The sequence below is a fragment of the Eleutherodactylus coqui genome, chromosome 6 (assembly GCF_035609145.1).
Source record: "Eleutherodactylus coqui strain aEleCoq1 chromosome 6, aEleCoq1.hap1, whole genome shotgun sequence".
Taxonomy (NCBI): Eukaryota; Metazoa; Chordata; class Amphibia; order Anura; family Eleutherodactylidae; genus Eleutherodactylus; species Eleutherodactylus coqui.
The window spans coordinates 139,283,027-139,306,549 of NC_089842.1; the positions used below are offsets into that span (position 1 = coordinate 139,283,027).

At 47.1% G+C, this 23,523-nt stretch overlaps 1 protein-coding gene across 1 annotated transcript; it reads right to left on the reverse strand.

Moving 5' to 3' along the window:
• Window positions 1-975: 975 nt before the first annotated feature.
• On the reverse strand, window positions 976-13,229 carry TSEN34 (tRNA splicing endonuclease subunit 34). The gene is made up of 5 exons (XM_066607731.1): window positions 13,143-13,229; window positions 9,695-9,939; window positions 7,806-7,983; window positions 5,516-5,797; window positions 976-1,516 (listed from the first exon to the last, which is right to left on the reverse strand). Exons 1-5 carry the CDS (start codon window positions 13,192-13,194, stop codon window positions 1,329-1,331), a joined length of 945 nt encoding a protein of 314 aa, XP_066463828.1. The 5' UTR covers window positions 13,195-13,229; the 3' UTR covers window positions 976-1,328.
• Between the last annotated feature and the right edge of the window lie 10,294 nt (window positions 13,230-23,523).

The following is a 23,523-nucleotide window of genomic DNA, read 5'->3' on the forward strand; positions in this document are numbered from 1 at the left end:
ATAATGTTCCCATTCATTTAACTGGGGCTGCTCACACAAGGCTGAAAACGCAGCGTCTTCAATGCTTCGCTTTGACAGCGGTGCATGTTTTTTTTGGGCCGTTTTCAGCCCTATGTTGCCCATGGAAATGAATGGGCAGGGGTTTCAGCGCTACCAAATCGCAACACAACTTGGTATCGCACTTTTGGCAGCACTAAACTCCCTAGCTACACTTCGAGTCAAAAAAAAATAAAAAATCCTCACCTTGTAGGTGATGTCGCTGTCCCCAGTGGCGCTCTCGGGACTTGGCAGCCGGCAGAGGAACTTTTTCCTCTGGTGATGGGGAAATCGAAATCCCTGCCTCCAATGAGAGATTGCTCCGATTGGTTGAGCGTGCTCGATGCGTCCAATCACATTCACTCATTGAATGGCTGTGAATGGACGCATCCAATGCTGGCTCAGGCGGCTGTCACTCAACGGCGAAAGCCAATCATAGCAATCGGCCGGCTTCACAAGATCCTGACAGCGGCGCCAGGGACAGCAACTTCACCAGCCAGGTGAGTATTGTTTTTTTTTTCTTTTGATCAGCAGCCTTGGCTGTGCTGAGAACGCTGGCATAACGCACGCCAGCGCTGCTAAAACTGGGCAGAATCTGCTGTAAACGCTGCGTTTCTGTAAAGGCCTGTGTCAGAGAGGCCAAAGGCTAATTTCAACTCTGTTGGAATCTCCATTCGGATGTTCCACCACCGATCCTGCTCAAAATACTGGAAGAAAAAGCGCTGCATCAGCACTTTTTCTTCTGTCTAAAAGCCGGACAGCTGAGCAGGAACCTAACCCCATTATAGGCAATGCTGTATGTTCAGTTCTATCCTGAGTCGGAACCGAAACAGATAAGAGATTATAGTTTTTGGCCGTAGTTGTAGCCATATTTCAATACATATCTAAACGAAGTTTTGTGATACTGGAACAACAGGGTTAAAATTGCTTGTCTTAAAATATCTCTTAAATAGAAAACTTTAATAATCTTAAAAAATAAGACTTGTACAATGGGGGAAAAACAGCAGCAAACTGTACAGTGAGAAATGCCGTTGGCTGGAGACGGATGACATCCCACTCTTGAGAATGGGTATAGCAATAGGAGTCTTATTTCCAGCTGAGATGTAGTACATTTCTCAGAAACCACGTGTTCTTTCCCAAGCTCCATGCCTGGAGCCTTCTGCCTAAAAGCAGCATCCACATAATTTGGGGTTTGGAGCCTTCGCTTGGGGACAAACTATAAAAATTCAAAAAAAAGTCGGTAATGTGACGACATGAAGTCTAATCCTGATGCAAGGTTGCGTAGCAGTACCTCACTGCAAGCCGGACCACTGTAAGGAGGTATACGTCACTTGTCCCTCGGGGTTGGAGGAGCACAGCAGAACTGTCTTTTTTACATTTGTACCCAGGCGTCCTGCGGTGATGACGTCCGTTAGTGCGAGGTCCTCATCCTGCGGCAAGCAGATAGCGATATAATGTGCATGGAAGCGCATTGGATCTCCTGTAGCAAAAGAGAACGGAAAATAGTGGCCATACTGTTACAGAGATGCGAAGGTAGTCCTATGTGTATACATTGTGTAATGCAGTCATATCTATAGAGCGAAGGCCTTGTGCTGCAAGGGTCTAGTCGGGCCATATCCACGGCTCCGCGCAGGTTTTAGCTCCCAAATACATGTTCTTATAGAAACCATTTTGCTTTAAAATATGCCTGCAAACGCCTTTAAATTTTAAGACCAGAATTAACCCTTTTGCTACTGTGACATTTTGCATCTTTGAGCTCCTCCTACCCCTATATTTTCCGATAATAGACACTTAATGTGTGAAATGCCCCCCGACGCTTTATTTTCATGGCCAGTCCTGTAATTTTGCATCGAAGCTTAGTAATGTAAGAAGGGAATAAAATGTAATGGTAAAAGTCGGCCCCCAACAGCGCCCAAGGCCTCAGGCACACCAGCGTCTTTTCTATCCCTGTCATTTATGGACCGCATAGGACACCATCGGTGTATTCAAATGTGCAGGGTCTTTTGTGTTTTTTTAAGCTTGTAAATAAAAAAATAAATACAATCACAGCATGTCCTAGTTTGTCATGTACCATGGATCGAAGTCACCCATTGAAAGCTATGGGATTGTGTAAAAATGCAGCAAATATGCAACTGGATGTGTATTCACTGCACTTTTTATGCATACCACCAGGAAACACTGAAAAAAAAAAAAGTTACATCAATTACTACACTGACAGATTGAAAACCCCGCCTCCAGAAAGATTGCTGTGATTGGTTCTCAGCGCTGGCTCGATGCACCAATCAGAGCTCGCCAGCTCTGATTGGTTCTCAGCGCTGGATCAGCCAATCGCTTACTAGAGGCAGGGTTCTCAAACCTCGCTACCAGCAATAGATAATCTGTCAGTGCAGGGGAAGCCTGGAGCAGCACCAGAGATCAGCGGCGTGGCAATCTATGATGTAGACCAGCATGGTAGATGGAGGCGGTTGCCGCGGCCTCTTGACAGTGTGTGTGCTCTGTGGATGCGATCTCATGCCATTGTGGATAAGTAATTTTCACTGTAGACATATCGCTATGTCTATGGTTACATCAATGTGAACGGGCATAATATATGCTGAAGCCCTGTGTGATGCTCGAACTATCGCAAGAGTTCTAGGACTCTTGCGGATGCGCAGTGGGCATGTGATCTCCGACATTGAGCCACAAAGTGCATTGTAGCGTTGTGCACTACCGCGATGGACTTCGTAATCCCGCATAAACGCAATGGGTTTGCATTATTGTGCTAGAACGTATGCCGCAGCTGCTCCTGCCATCGTGCTTCCCACAGGGATTCTATGATTGCTTCTGGTCACAGGTGAGCCTCTGTCATTTTAATTATGTGTTGGGTGTGGGTTGCATTTGATTGGTGTATGTTTTCTATAAAGTCTATGGTGTTCTATAGTGGTGGTCAGCTTGAAAAAGAGTTGAAACGTTGCTGCCCCATTTTTATGGAATAAATAAAAACAACAGCTTTTTGGAAGACCCGTGGTGCTGCTCCATTTTTCTGCAATCACTTGCTACTGGGGTCCCAGGAGTGGGGACCAGTGGAGCCTGCACACAGGACCCGCACCTCGGACCAGATAGTGTTTTATGACGGAGTGCTGCTGCTTCTTTGTATTTTGTAGAGATCAGCGGCCCGGGACCCTGACAGCACCTGCTAGGTGAGCATTGCTTTTGGTTTTCCAGCTTCCTTGGCTGCATTTTCAGCGTTGCTGAAACCGCAGTAAATGCAGTGTTGAAAAACGTTACATTTCTGCAAACGCCTGTAAGCCAAAACCTGTAGTGAGTCCAAAGCGCAGAAGTAGCGCAAATTCTTCTGTTGATTTTCTTTGCATAGATGCCATTCCTAGACTTGCTTTACAAACACTGATGTAAAGTACTGACGTGTGAAAAGGGCCTGCATGATTTGCACAGTTCATGTAAGCCACATGTCTATGTCTACATGCACACACCATCACCAGTACTTATATAGGTGGCAGAGTTGACGAATGTCCTTAAGGCCGCCTGCAGACGAGCGGAAATCCCGCCGCGGGATTTCCCGCGGGATTTCCGCCGCTGAAAGTCTGCATAGGAGTGCATTACAATACGCACGCCTATGCAGACGGCCGCGGTTTGGCCGCGCGAAATCTCGCGCGGCAAACAAACCGCGGCATGTTCTAATTTTCTGCGGGGCACGCACTCACCTGGCCGCCGGCTCCGGTCTGCGCATGCGCCGGCTGCGCGGCAGCCGGCACATCAAAGAGCCGGGGCCGCCAGGCGCGGGTGAGTACGCGCTCGTCCCTGCAGGCTCTGGGGTCGGATCGCGCGGCGAGATTTCTCGCTGCCGGATCCGACCCGCTCGTCTGCAGGCGGCCTATTAGAGTCATGGGGTAATTAGATGTCCAACTGCTCATCTTCTTACTCCTCTTTGGTACAGCCACAAGGGGGCAGAAACGCTTCAGATTTTGTGTGTAAAATCTGCGCAGAAGACCTTTGGTGCAGGTTTTGTGGGAATATACCTTTATGGTGTATTCATATGGCTACGGCTGAAGGGTCGTTAAAGCAGCATTGGAAAAACCGCATGTGCTTTTGCTACACTTTTCAGTGCAATTGTGTTTTTCACATCTGAAACACATTTACAAGTTTCACCTGTAAAAACCATATTGAAAATTGTGAAAAAAGGTACGTCATCTTTCCAATGTCATTTTAACTACACCTGTGGGAAAGTACCAAAAGTAGGGGAAAAAAACCCACAGATCACATATTACACATTCTATCTTCCAACCTACCGAGACACAAGAACCAGGAGGTAAACGTTCCATCCAGCTCCTCGACTTTGAGCGCTGTTTCATGTGTGCAGCGTTTACAAGTTGAGGTGCCTGGTAACATTTAAAAGCTAGGTTTCTGGACTTTAATGGAATGCTGAAATTTAAGCGCTTGCCCTTCTAGTCTTGTCATGGCCAGTGTAAACGTTATGGCGGATTACAAACATCTTTGGCAGTTTAAGGATTAAAAAGCCAAATGGGTTGTTCCAATACATGCATATTAAAAGGGGTTGTCTCTTCAATGGAAACCCTGTCCATTTGTCCTATTTTGGCATATGTACATTATAGAGTCGGGTACCTGGCTTGGGTCACCCCCCTATGAGCCACAGCAGTAGACAAGAGACAACCCCTTGAACAATATTCTGACCCAGAATAAGTACAGTGCCACTGTCATGAGAATCTTTTCAGATTGTAGAACTAAGTTTGGGGAAGGCTGTAAAACAGATGTTCTATCCCTGCTACACTATCCCTTTATGGGCCTCTTTCATGAGACAATAGTAAGTTTAAATGGACAGTAACGTTTCACACAACTTATGCTCACCCAGTATAATCAATCTTGTAATGTACTAGGGATGATTTAGTGATCCTGCATTGAACAGGGGGTTGAACCAGATGACCCTGAAGGTCCCTTCCAACTCTACCATTCTATGATTTTACTTGCATTAAAAGTTTTTTTGTTTTACCACTGAAAATAAAGTTTGAAGTTCCTGCCACTAGGGGTCTCCCATCACCTTTGCAATCCACTTCCTGTTATTAGGGATTTAGCTTTTCTAGTAACAGGGACATGGGGACACAGCTAGTTACTACACGCAATAGAGGGGCACACGTTCAGATGCTGTTATGCAGCTGATTGGAGTAGGCCAAGGCAAACAGCATGAGAAGTGTGGGAGAGGAAGTCCCAGCCAGTACAGTATGGGCAGACGGGCAACCTCAGGACACCCCACCAGTAAGTGGATGGCGAACAGCAGAAAAATCTACATGGAAAACTTAATTGTTAAGGGCTCAAAGTAGAGGCAAACAGCAGCAAGGCAGCACCCAATAAAGACCTTGGCAGATTTTGAAAACTCAGGTACACTTCAAGCATCCCTAAAACCTTACAGAATATTATTGGTCTATAACAAAAACGTGTGAATAAAGTATTAGCAGGAATAGGATACCTGGATAAACAAGAAAGTCTCCCCCAAACTTGCCACCGTTGGTGAGATAATAGCCCTTCTGCCAAAGATCCCTGAAAACCCTGTAGCGTGCCTCATGATTCTTCTGGCCTGCATATGGCCATTCTGATGATACTTCTTGTATATCCACCTCTTCTTCTTTACCAGGATGCAGCCGAGCTGTAGGAATCTGCACCATCATGGCTTCCTTTGGGAAGTGGAATGTCTGCTCCAAGTTACATAGTTCTTTTATAGGGCCTTGAGAGGAGGACTCCATTGGTTCTTCTGTAATCACACAAATGTATAGATAATTGACAATTTAAAGGGCCGTCTCATTAGAAACAACCCCCCTCCAAATGAAGGCGATGCAATATTTAGCGGATTGCAATGAGTCCCACTCCTGCTAAACAGCTGCTTTAGCCAGGGGGGAGCAGCTGCCAGCCAAGCTTTTTCCTGCAGTGGGTACTGTAGGGGAAATGTAGTATTACATGGTGGCCACTCAAATGAATGACTGCCCATGCAAAAGAAAGTGTCCTAGGACAGCTCAATGTCCTGACCCAGCACCCCTCACTCAGGGCTATCCTTCATGATATCCATATCTCACAATAGGGCATAAGGACAGACATTGCCTTCATAAGACAATCCATTTAGATATAAACTTAGGTAAAAAGTACTGAATATAAAACACTCTTCACATGAGGATAATCACATCTTTATAACACATTCCAAACATGGCACCTAGGGAACTCCATTAACCATAGGCTACCTACACACGGGTCAGCGTGATATTAGGCAGAGAAGCTTGGGAGATATTGCGCTTGTCAACGTGCGTTTTTCTGGGAAGAATGCCTCCCATCACTTCTGTGAAGTAGCGATGGTCTTTCAGCTGCCTTAGAGGATTGGCAAGTGTTACCCATTGTTGTCAATGGGAAACCTTGCATCGCACTCATGAGCGCTTCGCACGCAGTGTGATGTGTTTTACTCACTCATTAAAAACAATGGGCGATGCGTTTCGAAGAACGCAAAAAGATAGGAAATATAGATTTCCTCGATTCTAAAGAATAGGATTCATATTTGTGCAAGTTTTGTGCCTCTAGCAACGCACCAAACTCGCACAAGATTCTCGGTCGTGTGAAACTGGCCAAACTCTACCTCCAATTTACATGGAGGCCAGCAGTGTTTTTTCTCATGGATTCCGGCACACTCATTCATATGCCTATAATGGAAGTATTCACCCCTCTAGGGGAGGAAAGAGAAAGAAAGCGAGCAAAAGAGAGAAAGAACGAGTCACTCGTGAGCGGTCATGTGAATGGGGCTTTATACTACATTACCTACTACATGCCCCATTATCCTGAAAAAAGGTTTGGTACGGTGTTAGCCAGTAGAGTAAAGTGTGATTGTTCTCAGTAAGAAAAAAAAGTAATCTTGTAGATATGATACCCTCTTGATGCCTAACAATAATACATGATGTTACAGCGAGCTTTCGGGATATCCCCTTCCTCAGGATAATGAATGAAACGTTAGCCTGAGGATGGGAATTCCCAAAAGCTTGCTGCAACATAATGTATTTTTGTTAGCCATTAAAAAGTATATCTACAAGATTACTTGGTTTCTCTTACTGAGGGCGCCTTCAGACAACTATATATTGGCCGGGTGCTGATATACGGCGTCCCTCTCTGCAGGGGGAGGAGGCTGGAAGAGCTGGGAGCAGTGCACTGAGCTTCCGCCCCCTCTCTACCCCTCACCACTATTTGCAATGGCGGGGGGCGGAGCTAAGTTCCGTAACTTATGAGAGCCTCCAGTCAAGACTAGAGATGAGTGAGCACGCTCGGATACAGCAGTTACTCGAGCGAGCATCGCTTTTCTCGAGTAACTGCCTACTGGTGCAAGCGTGCTCGGGGGGGGGAAATCTCTATCTCTCTCTACCCCTGCGCCGCTTCTCCCGAGCACGCTCGGACCAGTAAGCAGTCACTCGAGAAGAGCGATGCTCGCTCGAGTAACTGCTGTATCCGAGCGTGCTCGCTCATCTCTAGGCAAGACCTATCACTTACTGAAAAATTAATTGGCAACCGAAAATGATCAGCAATTTGATGCTGCGATTTTTTTTTCACACGCCCCAATTTTATCACCCATATGAATAAATACATTAATCCAATAAGCTAAATAGCCGTGTAAAAATGCAAAACCAGATTTAGGAAGGTTGTCAGCCCTTTAGCTGTTTCACGGAAATTAAAGCAGGCACTGCTATTGAAGAGCATTAGCCTGGTCAGCCATTACACCAGTCTCCACATACCTTCTTGCTCAACTCGCCTTTTTTTCTTCTTTCTGCCCTCAGCAATCCGCTCTGACAAGTCTTCCAATGTGCGCTTCTTTTCTTGCAAGGCCAGCTTGCACTGTTCTTCATAGCTAGAACGCAGAAATTGTGCATAGGACTCCTTTACATCTGCAGCAGTGGAGACATCCGGTCCATCCTGTACATAAAGAATTACAAAAACATTTGTTTCACAAATAGAGAAAGTAAAGCTAACTCACGTTACGGCTAATTTCCGACAGCTGAAACACGTCTGCATGTTAGGGTCCGTGTTATAGCTGCAACACATGGAAGCCGCGCAGTACTGTATGAACCGTGTAGGATCTGTTTTTTCATGCATAATATGGACCCCAATAAGCAATTTTATTATGATTGTGTGAAACTGTCCCCATGATTAGGAAAATATGGAAATAATATGTAGTGTAAATATAATTCCTTGTCAAGCTGCGAAAAACTTAATTTAGCCATTTCTTGGCCCCTTCAGTTACTTGGGCAGCTGGTTGACACAAATATGGCCATGGTTACAGCTCAAATAGGGATTCCCAAATGGTTTTCTCAGGGTATATCACACATGGCAGACATATTGAAGAAATTTCTGCGAATGAAAATACGTTCCATATAACTTGGCTTAGAAGAACAAGGATCTCACATCAATGCATTTTCAATGCCGCTGAGGGCTCAAGAAAAGGGAGTGCAAGTTCACCAATATTTGCTGTCATCCAGTCTTCCCATAAAAACACAGGGAAACCTCTCCATAAAGCTACAATCAGAGAGCTGGCGAACTCAAACCCTCCTCGTATTAGATCTGAATGACCCCTACAAAGTCAGCTTCTTGCTAGGAGTGTTAGCAGTCGCACCCAAGTTGATCAGGTAGCTCCCTTCCTACTTGGGTTCAAGGGTCCGACATAGCAGCTGGGTCATGCAGCATTTGGGCACATCTTGGAGCTATGGTGGCCGAAAACTGGAGAAAGCTAAAGGGGTGATACAAAAAACAACTTATCACCCATCCATAAAGTAGGTGATAAAAATCTGCATAGAATAGGTGATAGAAATCTGATCAGTGGTGGTAAAGGGGGGGGGGGGGGGGGGGGGGAATTCTCACTGTTGAAAAATGCCCTACAATCCCGAGATTGGGTTCCTATGTCCCCGTCCTACTCACTGCATCCTCCGCAGGGAGGAGGATATAGAATAGAGTGGTGGTTGCGTATGTGCGGCTCCAATCATTTTCCATGGGACGCAGAGGCGTAACTTGAAGCTCCCGGGCCCCGATGCTAAACTTGTAACAGGGCCCCCAACTATAATGCTTTACTCATAGTACAGGGTTACCTATATGGAGAAGAGAGGCCATAAGGGCCCCCCAAGGCTCCTGGGGCCCAGGTGCAACCGCATCCCCTGCATCCTCTATAGTTACGCCCCTGATGGGACGGCTGGAGATACCCGAGTGCTTGCACTTGGCCATTTCCGTGAGCCCCACTGAAATAAAGGGAGTAGCACCGTACATGTGCCCCCACTGCTCCATTCACTGCGAAGTAACAGTGGGCAAGGGCAGCGAGCGACCCACAGTGATGAGAAGCGAGGGGACACAGGACCCTCTTCCTTGGGATCCGTGAGGGTTCTCAGCAGTGAGAAACTTACTGATCAGACTTTGATCACCTATTCTGTGGATAGGTGATAAAGTAGTTTTTGGTACAACCCCTTTAATCATGGAACAGTTGCCAATTGCCACCAGATTCCATGTCTCATTTATTGCCTGAGTTAGTGTTGACTGACCCCCAATAAATATAAAAACTACTAGTGTAAAACATTGGTACTAATTTTCTGCAGGCTTCATCTAGGAGTAACATTAATACCACTAACAATCCGTCACCTACTGAGGATTCCCCGTCCATCGAGCAATGATGTACTAGTCGTGCTGCCCCAATTTCCACCAGTATCCGGGCTTCTTCGGGAAGCAGCTGTAGTGGGAGGCCGAGCCGTGTGTTCTGCCTAGGTTTCCTCACCAACGCTCCTACCAGGTTCCCCACCAGCCCGTGCTCCTCCCGGATCTTGCGGGCATCCTCTGATCTCCATACGAAGGCTTTTCCTTGCTGAAGATGGATCAGGATCCGGGAATGCTCTGTACAAATGACAAACATGTATCACAGCCAAGAATTACCAGTTGCAACAGAAGGCTTAAAGAGTACCTGCACTTTCCCCATCGAAGCGCTCCAGCTCCAAACACAGCCGACGATGTAGAAGAGGAAAGTGCGGGCACTCTTTAAAGATACGAAGTTATGAGGTCCATAACTCTTTTTCTTATAGTGTATCTATGTTGATTTAGGCAACGCTTAAAGAGAACCCATCAGCAGGTAGGGGCACCATAAGTGAAAGTTATAGCTCATACGGCAGATTCCCAGGAGTTCTTATACTTATCTGGCTCCCTGATCCACCACCGTCACCCCTGAAAGTCAGCTGGATGCTGGCTGGACGCGATGTGCGCACTCCCATAGCAATCAATGGGGCAGGGAGCTGGATAAGTAGAAGATTTACCTCCACGGACTCCTAGGAGTCTGCCATATTAGCACCATAACTTAGTTTACAGCACACACACCTTGTGACGGGTTTCCTTTAAAGAGGTTGTACCAAGAGTAACAGTTATCCCCTATACACAGGATGGGTGACAACTTGCTGATCGGTGGGGTCTCGTGCCCCCCCCCCCCCTCTTGTCATTGTAGGGGTAGCAACACTCCCCACTGTGACATCAGAATTAATGGAGCGCTAGCTGAGAATGCACAGTTGGCGCTCCATTTCAATAGGGCTGACGTGAAGACCCGAGCGCTCGCCTATTTCCGGCAGTCCCATTGAAAGTAAATGGAGCGGCAGCACGCTTCAGTCTCGTCCTCACTGCGGAGAGAGTAGTAAGGCAGCAGTGCGGAGGATGTGGGCCCTCCATTATTGACATCAGCGGGGGTCTCAGATGAGGGGGGTAACTTGTGCTCCTGGTACAACCCCTGTATTGGTAAGGGGTGCAGCCCACAATTATATTCCACAAGATAAATAACGAGAAGTGCAATTAAAATTTGGACCCTTTTATTTAGGCCAGGCTCATATGAGTGTATCTTGCAGTGTGACGGCTGCGAGAGATATGCGCGCGGTACTCAACGACATTACATACTTCCGCCAATCACCATGTACTAACTGGGCTGTTTGCATGAATAATACGCGCCAGGATGAAACAAGCTGAAATTTTTCTTGCGCCTTTATTTTGTGCCATTCGTGTCAGTGGTAACATGGCCGCCTATGGGTGGCTGATATAGTGTATTCTGCACGGAATAGGCTATACCAACACGCTCGCGTGAGCCCGCCATTACTTGGAATCTACTAATAAAAATCCGTAAGCCTTTCGTTCGTACTGGTGGCGGGCACTGAGTAAAGTCCTCATCATTCTTCCTATAGCAGCCTAGTAGTGGTTATTAGGTAGGGGTGCCGGAGCCCACGGGTCACTTACAAGGGTATTAATGTCTAGATTTAGTAATAGTGGTTCTTCTCAGCATCCCCCCCAGCAACCTGCAGCTCTGCAGGACTACTCCTACTCCCAGAATCCCCCAGTAACCCGCAGCTCTGCAGGACTACTCCTACTCCCAGCATCCCCCAGTAACCCGCAGCTCTGCAGGACTACTACTACTCCCAGCATCCCCCAGTAACCCGCAGCTCTGCAGGACTACTACTACTCCCAGAATCCCCCAGTAACCCACAGCTCGGCAGGACTACTCGCAGCATTCGCCCAGTAACCCGCAGCTCTACAGGGCTACTACTACTCCCAGCATTCCCCAGTAACCCGCAGCTCTGCAGGACTACTACTACTCCCAGCATCCCCCAGTAACCCGCAGCTCTGCAGGACTACTACTACTCCCAGCATCCCCCAGTAACCCGCAGCTCTGCAGGACTACTACTACTCCCAGAATCCCCCAGTAACCCACAGCTCGGCAGGACTACTTGCAGCATTCGCCCAGTAACCCGCAGCTCTGCAGGACTACTACTACTCCCAGCATTCCCCAGTAACCCGCAGCTCTGCAGGACTACTACTACTCCCAGAATGCCCCAGTAACCTGCACCTCTGCAGGACTAAATAAAAAAATAAATCTTGGTATTTGTATATCACCAACTTATTCCGCAGCGCTTTCAGGTAATTATTATTTATTACCCGCCACCAAGCTGGGTTCTCATTTTACCGACCTCGGAAGGATGGAAGGCTGAGTTCAACCTTGAGCCGACTACCTGAATCATGCAGGGATTGAACTTGCAACCTTCAGGTCATAGGCAAGAGCCAGGCTCTATACTACTACTACTACTCCTGGCATTCCCCAGTAACCCGCAGCTCTGCAGGACTACTACTACTCCCAGCACCCCCCAGCTCTGCAGGACTACTACTACTCCCAGCACCCCCCAGCTCTGCAGGACTACTACTACTCCCAGCACCCCCCAGCTCTGCAGGACTACTACTCCTCCCGGCATTCCCCAGTAACCCGCAGCTCTGCAGGACTACTACTACTCCCAGCATCCCCCCAGCTCTGCAGGACTACTACTACTCCCAGCATCCCCCCAGCTCTGCAGGACTACTACTACTCCCAGCATCCCCCAGCTCTGCAGGACTACTACTACTCCCAGCATCCCCCAGTAGCCCATAGCTCTGCAGGACTACTACTACTCCCAGTATCTCCCAGTAACCTGCAGCTCTGCAGGAATACTACTCCCAGCATCCCCCCCCCCCCGTAACTCGCAGGACTACTACTCCTAGCATCCCCCAGTAACACACGGCTCTGCAGGACTACTACTACTCCCAGCATCCCCCAGTAACCCGCAGCTCTGCAGGACTACTACTACTCCCAGCATCCCCCAGTAACCCGCAGCTCTGCAGGACTACTACTACTTCCAGCATCCCCAGAAACCTGCAGCTCTGCAGGACTACTACTACTTCCAGCATCCCCAGAAACCTGCAGCTCTGCAGGACTACTACTACTCCCAGCATCCCCTAGCAACCCGCAGCTCTGCAGGACTACTACTACTTCCAGCATCCCCAGAAACCTGCAGCTCTGCAGGACTACTACTACTCCCAGCATCCACCAGTAACCCGCAGCTCTGCAGGACTACTACTACTTCCAGCATCCCCAGAAACCTGCAGCTCTGCAGGACTACTACTACTCCCAGAATCCCCTAGCAACCCGCAGCTCTGAAGGACTTCTACTCCTAGCATCCCCAGTAACCTGCAGCTCTGCAGGACTACTTCTCCCAGCATCCCGCAGCTCTGCAGGACTACTTCTCCCAGCATACAGCGGTTACCTGCAGCGGCCGCGCCGTGCACACCGTCCTCTTCCTGGTTGCTGAGCTCCATGTGTACCCGCTGTCCCTCCCTCCTTCCTCCATGCAATGAATGGAAGGCAGCGGTAGGACGGGGCTGCTGTCAGCAGGGAGCAGTGGGCGGTGCTCCAAAGCCGGAGGGGCGTGAACTGAGCGGTTGGGGCGGAGCCACGATGCTGCAGTTAGAGACCACGTGACCAGCGCTCAGTTCCGGCGCGGTGCGGTGATGAGCGGCGGCGGTAGCTCACATTCCGCTATATAAGTGCTGCGTGCGGCGGGAAATACCGCAGAATGGCGGCGTGTGTGTATTATACGTAGACCTATACCGTCAGCCTCACACGTAGGCTCGTGTTCACAGAGTGCCGGTGCGGCTCCGCAGGCAGAAGTTTCTTGACCTTCATATACCGCAGGGCCCGGCGGTCACGTGACTGTGTATTATGTGATCGCGCCGGTTATTCACGAGATTACCGTGTGTTTTCTGAGATGCGCGCAAAACTCCTACAAATATAAAATACAGCTGCACTGCGGATGTACTGCGTGAAAAAACGCACCCATTCACTTGTATTGGAGGCTTCACGCGCAGAATCTGACCCAAATTAGAACAGGTCGCAGATTTTTTCAAGCGCGTGAAAAAACGCGATACAAATCCGTCCGTCTGGGGACAACTGCGGATCCTCATAGGAGTATATTGGCTGCGGTCTGGGGCGGACAATGTGCATAAAATAACGCGCTAGAAATTCCGTTCGAGTGCAGGCACCCTTCCTCGCAGCACGCTCTATCTTTGTGCGTTCCCCCCGGAATGCCTTGCGCATTGTTTTCAATGGGACCTTAAATGACGTCGCACAACGCTTCCTTGCTGTGTGGTGCAATGTATCACGTTGAAGTCAACAGGAAACGCCATCCTGTCACACGCGTGAAGATCTCAATTTCACAGAAGTGATTTTTAATCAATAATGCGCATCGCTGTGAAGCGTGCGAGCGCGATATCGGGCTGAGGGAGCACTCGCACGTGTAAATGTAGCCAAAGGCCGTTTTCACATGCGTGAGATTTCTGCGTTGCTGCCAGACACACAAATGTCACACACATATGATCCCCCTTCCTATAAATAGGTTTATACACACCAGCCATGTCTTTTCCCCAGATTGCAGCTTATCTTTGGCTGCGCCCTCGCAATGCCCATTGTCTTCAATGGGGTCAGCAGCAACATCTCACCACCTGATGCAGTGCCAGGCTTCCCCTATGAAAATGGGAGAAACTACAATCAACCACAGAGGAGGATCGCTACTCCCCCGAAGTGATCCACGGCCCCATGTCTCATCCGTGTGAAATTAGCCTAAGAAACTAAGTTAGGGCTTCCACAAACGTATGCGCAAATATGCTTGCTGAAACAGGAAAAACTAGGAGCAATGGGATGAAACTGAAAGGGGGGAGGCACAGATTAGATATTAGACAGTGAGGGTGATCAGTGAGTGGAACAGGTTACCACAGGAGGTGGTTCTCCTTCAATGGAAGTGTTCAAACAAAGGCTGGACAGACATCTGTCTGGGATGATTTAGTAAATCCTGCACTGAGCAGGAGGTTGGACCTGATGACCCTGGAGGTCCCTTCCAACTCTACCAGTCTATTAGTCTATGAAATTTTGCGCTCACCATGCCAGTTCACAAGCGCGTGTAAGGCCTCCTTCCCACGAGCGTGACGGGCTCCGCAGCGTAATATTCCGCTGTGAAGCCCGTCACGGCGCCCCCCAGAGCCCCTATACTTACCTGCGGGAGATAGCGTGAAATCGCTTCCCCGCCCACCACCGCCGCGTCACCGCTCGTCACCGCTCGTCACCGCCCACCGCTCTCGCGTCACCAGCCGTGTCACGTGACGCGGCCGGACCGCGTCATTTGGCGTCATATGACGCTCGGCGGTGGGCGGGAAAGCGTTTTTTCACGCTATCTCCCGCTGGTTACAGCGGGAGATAGCGTGAATGGACGGCTTCCATTGACTGCAATGGAAGCCGTCAGTGCGTACAGCCCGTCCTCACCCGCAGAAAATAGAGCATGCTGCGGGTGAGGACGGGAGAAATCGCGGTGCGTAATTCCGCGGTGGAATTACGCATCGTGAGCATGGAGCTATTAGGTTCAATAGAACCTAATAGCTGCGTGCAACGCAGCGGATTTTCGCCGCGAATTACGCGGCGGAAATCCGTTCGTGGGAAGGAGGCCTAACACCGCCTTTTCATGGAATAGAATGGCTACTTAGAGCCTAATAAGGGCAACTGTCTTCTTGTCCCTGTGTTGTCCACAGGGTCACTCCCTTCCCTTGATTTTTTAACCTGCCATAGACTTCTAGGGCAGCGTTCTGTGTAAAACATAGATAGATTAGGCCCTATTTTTTCTCATGTGTAGGAATTGCATGCAAGAGGAGGAACGGGGAGGAGCCAAAAACTGGGGCGGGGTCACACACGGCTTGATGCTCGAACAAGCATCAAGCTTGGCAGAGTATGTTCGCTCAACTCTAGTGATGAGGTGTGTTATAAAGCGCTGAAACACAAAAAATAGAGCGGACAACAGTTAGAAAAACGCAACATTCGAACGCTTGAATGAGAAGCCCATTGAAATCAATGGAGCCATTTAGCATGGCGTTTGAAACACTGCGCTAAATGCTGCAAAAAGCAGTGTGTGAGAGATCATTGCCTTAGTCTGTGTAAACCCTAATCTTATAGATATGATACCTAACAAAAATACATGATGTAATAGCGAGCTTTCAAACCTACTTGGGGTCCTTCCTCAGGTAAATAGGATAGATCTGAAGAAGTGTGTGTATATATATACACACATGTACATATAAAAGGGCACACACCAGTGTAAAACCAGCCTGGGAGAAAAGCACGCCTACACAGGCAATTAGAATTAGAGCAAAAAGTTTTACAGTCAGAAGAGGCTGCCAAAAAACTTCCATCCCAATAGAGATGGATTTATGCATTACAGACCTAGATGAGAAAAAACTAGGATGATCCAACCAGCGATAATACATATTAAATAACAAACCAACAACACCTCTAGCTCGTAGACTCCGAGCCAACCCAATAGTGAGCCCTTTCTTCAGGCTCCACACAAAACATGGCACAGTCACGGCAAACCCCTTGACAGTAATATCGGAATTCAGGCATTTTCTGGCCAAACTATACTCCCAGCCACATCACACATCTGCAGAGCTACTAACCGCATATCTTCAAGACACTACATTTCCCGTACTACCTGATGCATTTTTGGTTCACCTGGCTGCAAAATCACTCCAGAAAAGGGCAAGGACACAATAGAAACAATGAAAGTCAACAAGCACCCAGGTCTGGATGGCTTCTCCGCCGCCTACTATAAAAATGTCTCCCCAACTTTACACATGCATCTGACAAATTATTTTAATGAGATGGTCAACAAGTGCGACAGACATCACTTATGGCAGATATCTCAATGGTCACCAAAACCGAGAGAGACCTACTGGATAAGCAGACTTACCGGCCTATATCTTTAATCAATGTAGATTTAAAAATTCCTCACCAAAATCCTAGTCACACCCGGCCTTATCTATAATTGGAAAAGATCAAGTAGGGTTCGTCCCAGGTCGCCCGGCTCCAGACAGCATCCGTATGATAACGCAACTTACACATATCTGACAAACCAGAGGCATTCCTGCAATGTTGCTCTCTCGGATGTTTATAAAGCCTTTGATACTCCAAGCTGGTCATACCTGTTTTCAGTATTGGAGCATTGGAAGATTCCCATTGAGTTTTTAACATGGTTGCGGCTTCTATACCGCTCTCCTAAAGCCTTGGTTCGTTATAAAGGCTTTTGCTCAGATAATTTTACGATTCATCGAGGTACAAGGCAAGGTTGCCCACTCTCCCCACTCCTCTTTATTCTAGCCTTAGAACCATTAACTATAAAAATTTGTAACAACCCCGACATTAAAGGAATTGAAATTTCTTCGATCCACCACAAAATCAGTATGTTTGCAGAGGACATATTAGCTATATCTTCTCACATCACAATCCCGAACCTTAAAAAATTAATTAAAGTTTTACAATACATTATATGTATCCAAAAATGGTACCAATACAAACTACAGTTCGTCACGCCAATAGCAAGCATTCATATTGCCACGTCATCGGAAAAATAAAAAAAGTTATGGCTTTTGAAAGTGTAGATGAAAATCATTGCGTCCTTATGGCCAAAACAGGCCGTGTCCTTAAGGGTTAAAACCTCTAATTTCTAATTGTAAGAAAAAAAAGTAGTAAATGTTTAAATCACCCCTCTTCTGCCATATCTATAATAAAAAAATCTATATCATAAAACAAAAATACATATTTTGTATCGCCGCATCCGTAAAAGTCAAAGTAGTGCATTATCTACCCCATACGATGAGCGTCTTCCGAAAAATAAATAAATAAAGAACGCCAGAAATGCACTTTTTCGGTCATCCTGTCTCCCAGAAAAAATGCAATAAATAGCGATCAGGAAGTCGTACATATTTTTCCCAAAATGGTACCAACGTAAACTACAGGATGTCTCGCAAAAAATGAGCCCTTGCACAACTATGTTGACGGAAAAATAAAGTTATTGCGTGCAGAAGATGGCGGCAGAAAATCATTAAAAAAATTAAATGTCTTTGAAAAAAAATAAAAGTAGTACAGCAAAAAAAAAAGAATTATTTTGTCTGGCAGGAAGGAAGAGAGATTCCGTTTTTGGATGTCTTGGTGGCCAACGTGTCTGGCGCCTTGGTCACAGACATCTACACAAAGCCTACGGACCACAATAACCTCTTGCGGTTCGATAGTTTCCATCCATAGAGTCCGTTACAGAAGGTGAAGCCGATAGCAAATTAGGAGGTTGCTAAGGAACGCCTTGACCAGATGTGTTTGAAATTCAAGATGAGAGGTTATCCAGAACAGATCTTGAAGATGGCTAAGGATGAAGTGAGGGACATGGAGAGGGAAGATCTTTGCAAACCAAAGTTGAGCCCTAGGCCTAAGAGAATTCCATTTGTGTCCACGTATAGTAATATGAGTAAAAAGATAGCTACCGTGGTTAGAAGACACTGGCCTTTGGTCCAGAGAGGATGTGGAGAGGTTCAGGAATTCGCGTCGCTCCCAATGATGGCATACAGGAGGGGTAGGAACTTGAAGGATGAGCTAGTGCATACGATGTTGGAGGTGGAAGGAGGTCCTAGACAGAAGCTATTGAAACCTTTACATCAAGGTAATTTTCCCTGTCTAGGGTGCGCCTGTTGCGGCAATTTGGTAAAATGGGACACGTTCAGGCACCCCCTTACTGGTAAAGAGTTTCCGATTAATGATAGGTATACGTGTAATACTAGCTATGTGGTATACCTACTGACCTGCCTGTGTGGGCTGGGCTATGTAGGGGAAACGATACAAGAGGTTAAAAAGAGGATTACACAGCATAAGAGTAGCGATGAGCGAGTATACTCGCTAAAGGCAATTGCTCGAGCGAGCATTGCCTTTAGCGAGTACCTGCCCGCTCAAGACTGAAGGTTCGGGTGCCGGCGGCGGGCTCGGAGCTGCGGGGGAGAGCAGGGAGGAACGGAGGGGAGATCTCTCTCTCCCCCCGCTCCCTCCTGCTGACAGCCGCTACTCACCGCTCCCCCACGCCGGCACTCGAACCTTCAGTCTCGAGCGGGCAGGTACTCGCTAAAGGCAATGCTCGCTCGAGCAATTGCCCTTAGCGAGTATACTCGCTCATCTCTACATAAGAGCACTATTCGAACTAAAATGAAAGAAATACCGGTTTCTAGACACTTTATGGAATGCAATCATGCTGTGAATCAACTACGTTACAGGGTCATAGACCATGTTCCAGAGCTGTTTAGGGGTGGTGGTAGGGCGTTGTTACTGAAACGTAAAGAATTAAAACGGATCTACACGCTAGATACCAACTGAACATAGATCACAGTTATCTGCCGCATATTTAAGCCGAGGTTTTTGTAGTAGTGTCAGTTGTTTTAATTTCATGCCTTTATTGATACAGTTATTTGCCAAATCAGTGAACTGATCCTTTTGTTTGTTCCCTTTTTTATAGGGCCAAGAACCTTCCGGTTTCCAGGTGCTTGGTGGATGACTATTCTACATGATATTGACAGTATCACTGGGCTTTTGTGAAAAAGAAAAATCCCATCTGATTACCTGCTGATTGCGATTGTTGACATGTGTTCACTTTATAATAAAGAGCATTGGATTATACCCCTGTTGTGGCCTTTTTTGATAGTATAGTTAGTAGAGAAAAGCGAGCATACTCGCTAAGGACAATTGCTCAATCGAGCATTGTCCTTAGCGAGTATCTCCCCGCTCAAGAGCAAAGGTTCGGGTGTTGGCACGGGTGACAGGTGAGTTGCGGCCATGTGCAGGAGGGAGCGGAGGGGGGGGGAGGAAGGGAGAGATCTCCCCTCCGTTCCTCCCCACCCACCACCAGCAGCCGAATCTTTGTTCCCGAGCAGGCAGGTACTCGCTAAGGGCAATGCTCGATCGAGCATTTCCCTTAGCGAGTATGCTCGCCCATCTCTTATAGCCTTATTACCAGTGATCTGTCTGTGTTGTTAATTGAGGCATAGTGATTTAGCAGGGTTCCAGATGCTATGAGGAGATCTAACGTAGTACTGAGGTAGTTGCATAAGGTCTGATATGGTTGAGATACTTTAGGTGTCTCTTGGTATGGCGGTATGTTGGTCGCTATGGGCGCTGTGGAATAATTGTTGCTAGGAGCCAAGCGATGGTATGCGCATGCGTGATAAGTCCGGGGGTTGATATGTGGTTCCTCACATAATCGCTGTGGAGGTTGTGGCAGTGTGATGACGTATGGACGCTAGGAATGCTCACCGGCTCATGCGCATTAAGAAATTGCAGAGTGTGGGGTCATGTGATGGCATAGTGATGCGGTGTGTGTCTGAGCGCATGCGCAATAGAAGAAGCGCGATGATACATGAATGAGGGGAGCGCTCACTGACACATGCGCAGTGGAGGAATACATAACCTCGGGTCATGTGATGAGGAGGTGATGTGGCGTACGTCAGCGGGCACACACGCCTAAGTGATTATGGATGCTGTGAACGTGGAAGGACAACATGGATGGTACTACCAGCACCTGGGAACTCGATGAGGTTTAATTACTTTGTAGAATGAAGAAGCTCATTATTATGTATTTGTGATGAGTGTGTGCATAATGATGATGGGGAGGAGTGATACCTGAACATTTGATTGGTCATTAAGGCATTGATTTTATTATTTAAGGGGGTAAGTTTATTGTGGATGCATGCTTGATGAAGACCATTGCAAGGTCGAAATGTCGCTGCCTATTTTGTTTTAAAAGATGGAGTAAAACATTAGTTTTATGCACCAAAGCTGTTCTGCTGCCATTCATGTTTGTTTTGGAGCATCTTTGTTTCTCCAGGGCCGGAGGGGCTTGTTAATAAAATGTAATGTTTATGCAGATGTGGTGTGATAAACAGGCAGATTTTCAAGTTGCCAGGTTTTTTTTAAGCCAGTGCTAGTATGCCGGAGATTGACTTGAGAAAGGTGCTGCAAGACGGAAATGTTGCCTTGGATACTTGTGTACTGACTGTAGACATATGCTTACCAAGATAACTTGGGGATTCTTTAATTAATTAAGAATTTACTAAGCTCACCTGTTAAGCACAACAATCTGAGAGGCTGCACATAGCATTTCCTCCTGGAGACAGAAACGTTCCTACATCTAGAGCAGTGTGGTATTTAGTGCAGTGGCCAATCAATTAAAAAAAGTTTATTAATACCTGTTCACATATGCCTGTTGCACATCTCATATCAATATAATTGACCAGCAGTCATACATGTTCAGTGACTAGGAGATTGTGTATGTCACATACTGGATCACTTTGATGTCAGGAAACTCTGTCATCAGCATCCTGGGGGCTCTTGCAGTCAGGTTCTCATCAAGTTGCCCTTTACATTGTATCCAATATATGAGATGATGTATGAGAAAACCCAGGCCTTACCTGGTGCTAGGTGTGCCAGTCAATAGCAATGTGAACACTTAGGATACATTCAGAAAACTGCACAGATAGAAGTGGCAGCTATCAGAGCAGATACACTAACACAGGTGGTCTTAACAAATCTGCCATGTCTGGAACATTTGAGAAAGCCGATGTCCTTTTCTACTTTCCAGGGAAGAGGTGTCTTTACCAGAATAGAATATATAAAGCTCTATTTTTACGCTATACGCAAAATCTGTACCGTTCTTAGAGGATATGAATACACCAACAAAAGCTTAAAGAGGACCTGTCAGCTCTCCTGTCATAAGTAGAGATGAGCGGACCTACTCAGCCACGCCCCTTTTTCGCCCGAGCGCCGCGATTTTCGAGTACTTCCGTACTCGGGCGAAAAGATTCGGGGGCGCCATGGGTGAGTGGGGGGGGAGGAGAGAGGGCTCCCCCCTGTTCCCCGCTGCTACCCCCCGCTCCGCCACGCCTCCCCCCTGGCGCCCCCTGAATCTTTTCACCCGAGTACGGAAGTACTCGAAAATCGCGGTGCTCAATCGAGTAATTACTCGAAACGAGTATATTTGCTCATCTCTAGTCATAAGCATTTGTATTCCCCATGAATTATCAATAGCTCTGCACTGTGTCGATCTTGTTATTCTTCCTGGAAATTTATGAATAAATTGACAACTAGGTGTTTTCATTCCCCTTGTCGAAGGGCTGTGTCCCTACATAGTCTGATACGGCCAGTACTGATTGGTTAGTGTAGGGACACCCCCAACTGGTAACACCCAGCTGTCAATTTATTCATACATTTCTAGGAGGAACAACAGAGCAATGGTTCTGATGCTCCAGAACTGTTATTGTGAGGGAAATGCAATTATTTATTAAAGTAGACATGTCTGGAGTGATGACAAGTCTGCTAGTCAAAAGTCCACACAGTTTTTTTGTCACTAGAAAACAACACATATACAATTCCTAAAGAAAATAGGTTTATACTGTTATCGGGCAGGCAGTCTATCAAGCCACCCCACAGGCATGGCTTGATAGGCATTCTGCCAAGACAGCCCTGGGGCCATTCAGAAGGCAGACGGCTGCCATGACACCCACACGGCTCCCTATGATCTCATAGGGGAAGGGGGGGTGCGTATGGGACCCCCGAACATTTAAATGCCGCTGTCAGAATTAACAGTGGCATTTGAAGGGTTAACAGCTCCGATGAGCCGCGCGGCTTATTGAAGCTGTTGCTGCCGTGTGTGAGCTATAAGAAACCACAATTTGTCTTCAAACATACCCTGACGCTGCAGAATGTAAATTTATGCCCTGCAGCGTTAAGGTATTAGTTATGCCAGTGTTTGGGGCCTGGTTCTGAAGAACGCTCTTGCAACATTTCACTCAAATTGGACCAGAACTGTGGATTTGTATACGACACAAACAAACAGACTTTGCATTTTATATAGAAGATTATATGTGTATAATGCAAGCTGCACTATGTAATAATAATCTTTATTTGTATAGCGCCAACTTATTCCGCACTGCTATATAGGTTGTACAGAGCTGTCTTTGCATCTTGGAGGATATTTTAGATATTAAACATTTGGCTACTTGAAGTTTATCTGCTTCATTTCACCGTTTTTATAGTAAACACCATGGCAACGTTGATAGTTTGAGAGTACACAGCATTGAAATAGTTAAGAAGCCGCCAGAGAATGGGACTGGAGTCGCAATCTGAAAGGGGGCAGAAGCATATTGGATAGTAACACTTGATGCAAGATTTTCCAAAGGTTTAAATCTCCGCACAGAATTAAGGTATTTATATTAGTTTTGGAATATCCAATATTATACTTACCTGTTTAGTGAATTTTTAGATATGTTTATAATGTGTGTCACATGATTGTGGAGGGGGTGTAGCATACTAGCTTGTTGTTTTTAATCTAAGTCTTAGTTGTGGGAAGTTAGTCATGAGTAAGGACCCAGTTGTAAGGGTCTAAAACATGTAAGTCTTCCATGCTGTGTACCTACCTCTGTGGCTTTGAGGGTGCATTCACACGAACGTATATCTGCTCAGTTTTCACGCCGAGCCGATACACGTTGTCTCTCTCTGCAGGGGGGGGGGGGATGGAAGAACCAGAAGCAGGAACTGAGCTCCCGCCCCCTCTCTGCCTCCTCTCCGCTCCTCTGCACTATTTGCAATGAGTGGAGGTGGGACGGGGGCGGGGGCTAAGGTCCGCGAATTAGCCCCGCCCCTGTCCCGCCTCTCCCCATTGCAAACAGTGCAGAGGGGCGGAGAGGAGGTAGACAGGGGTCGGGAGCTCAGTTCCTGCTCCTGGCTCTTCCATCCTCCCCCCC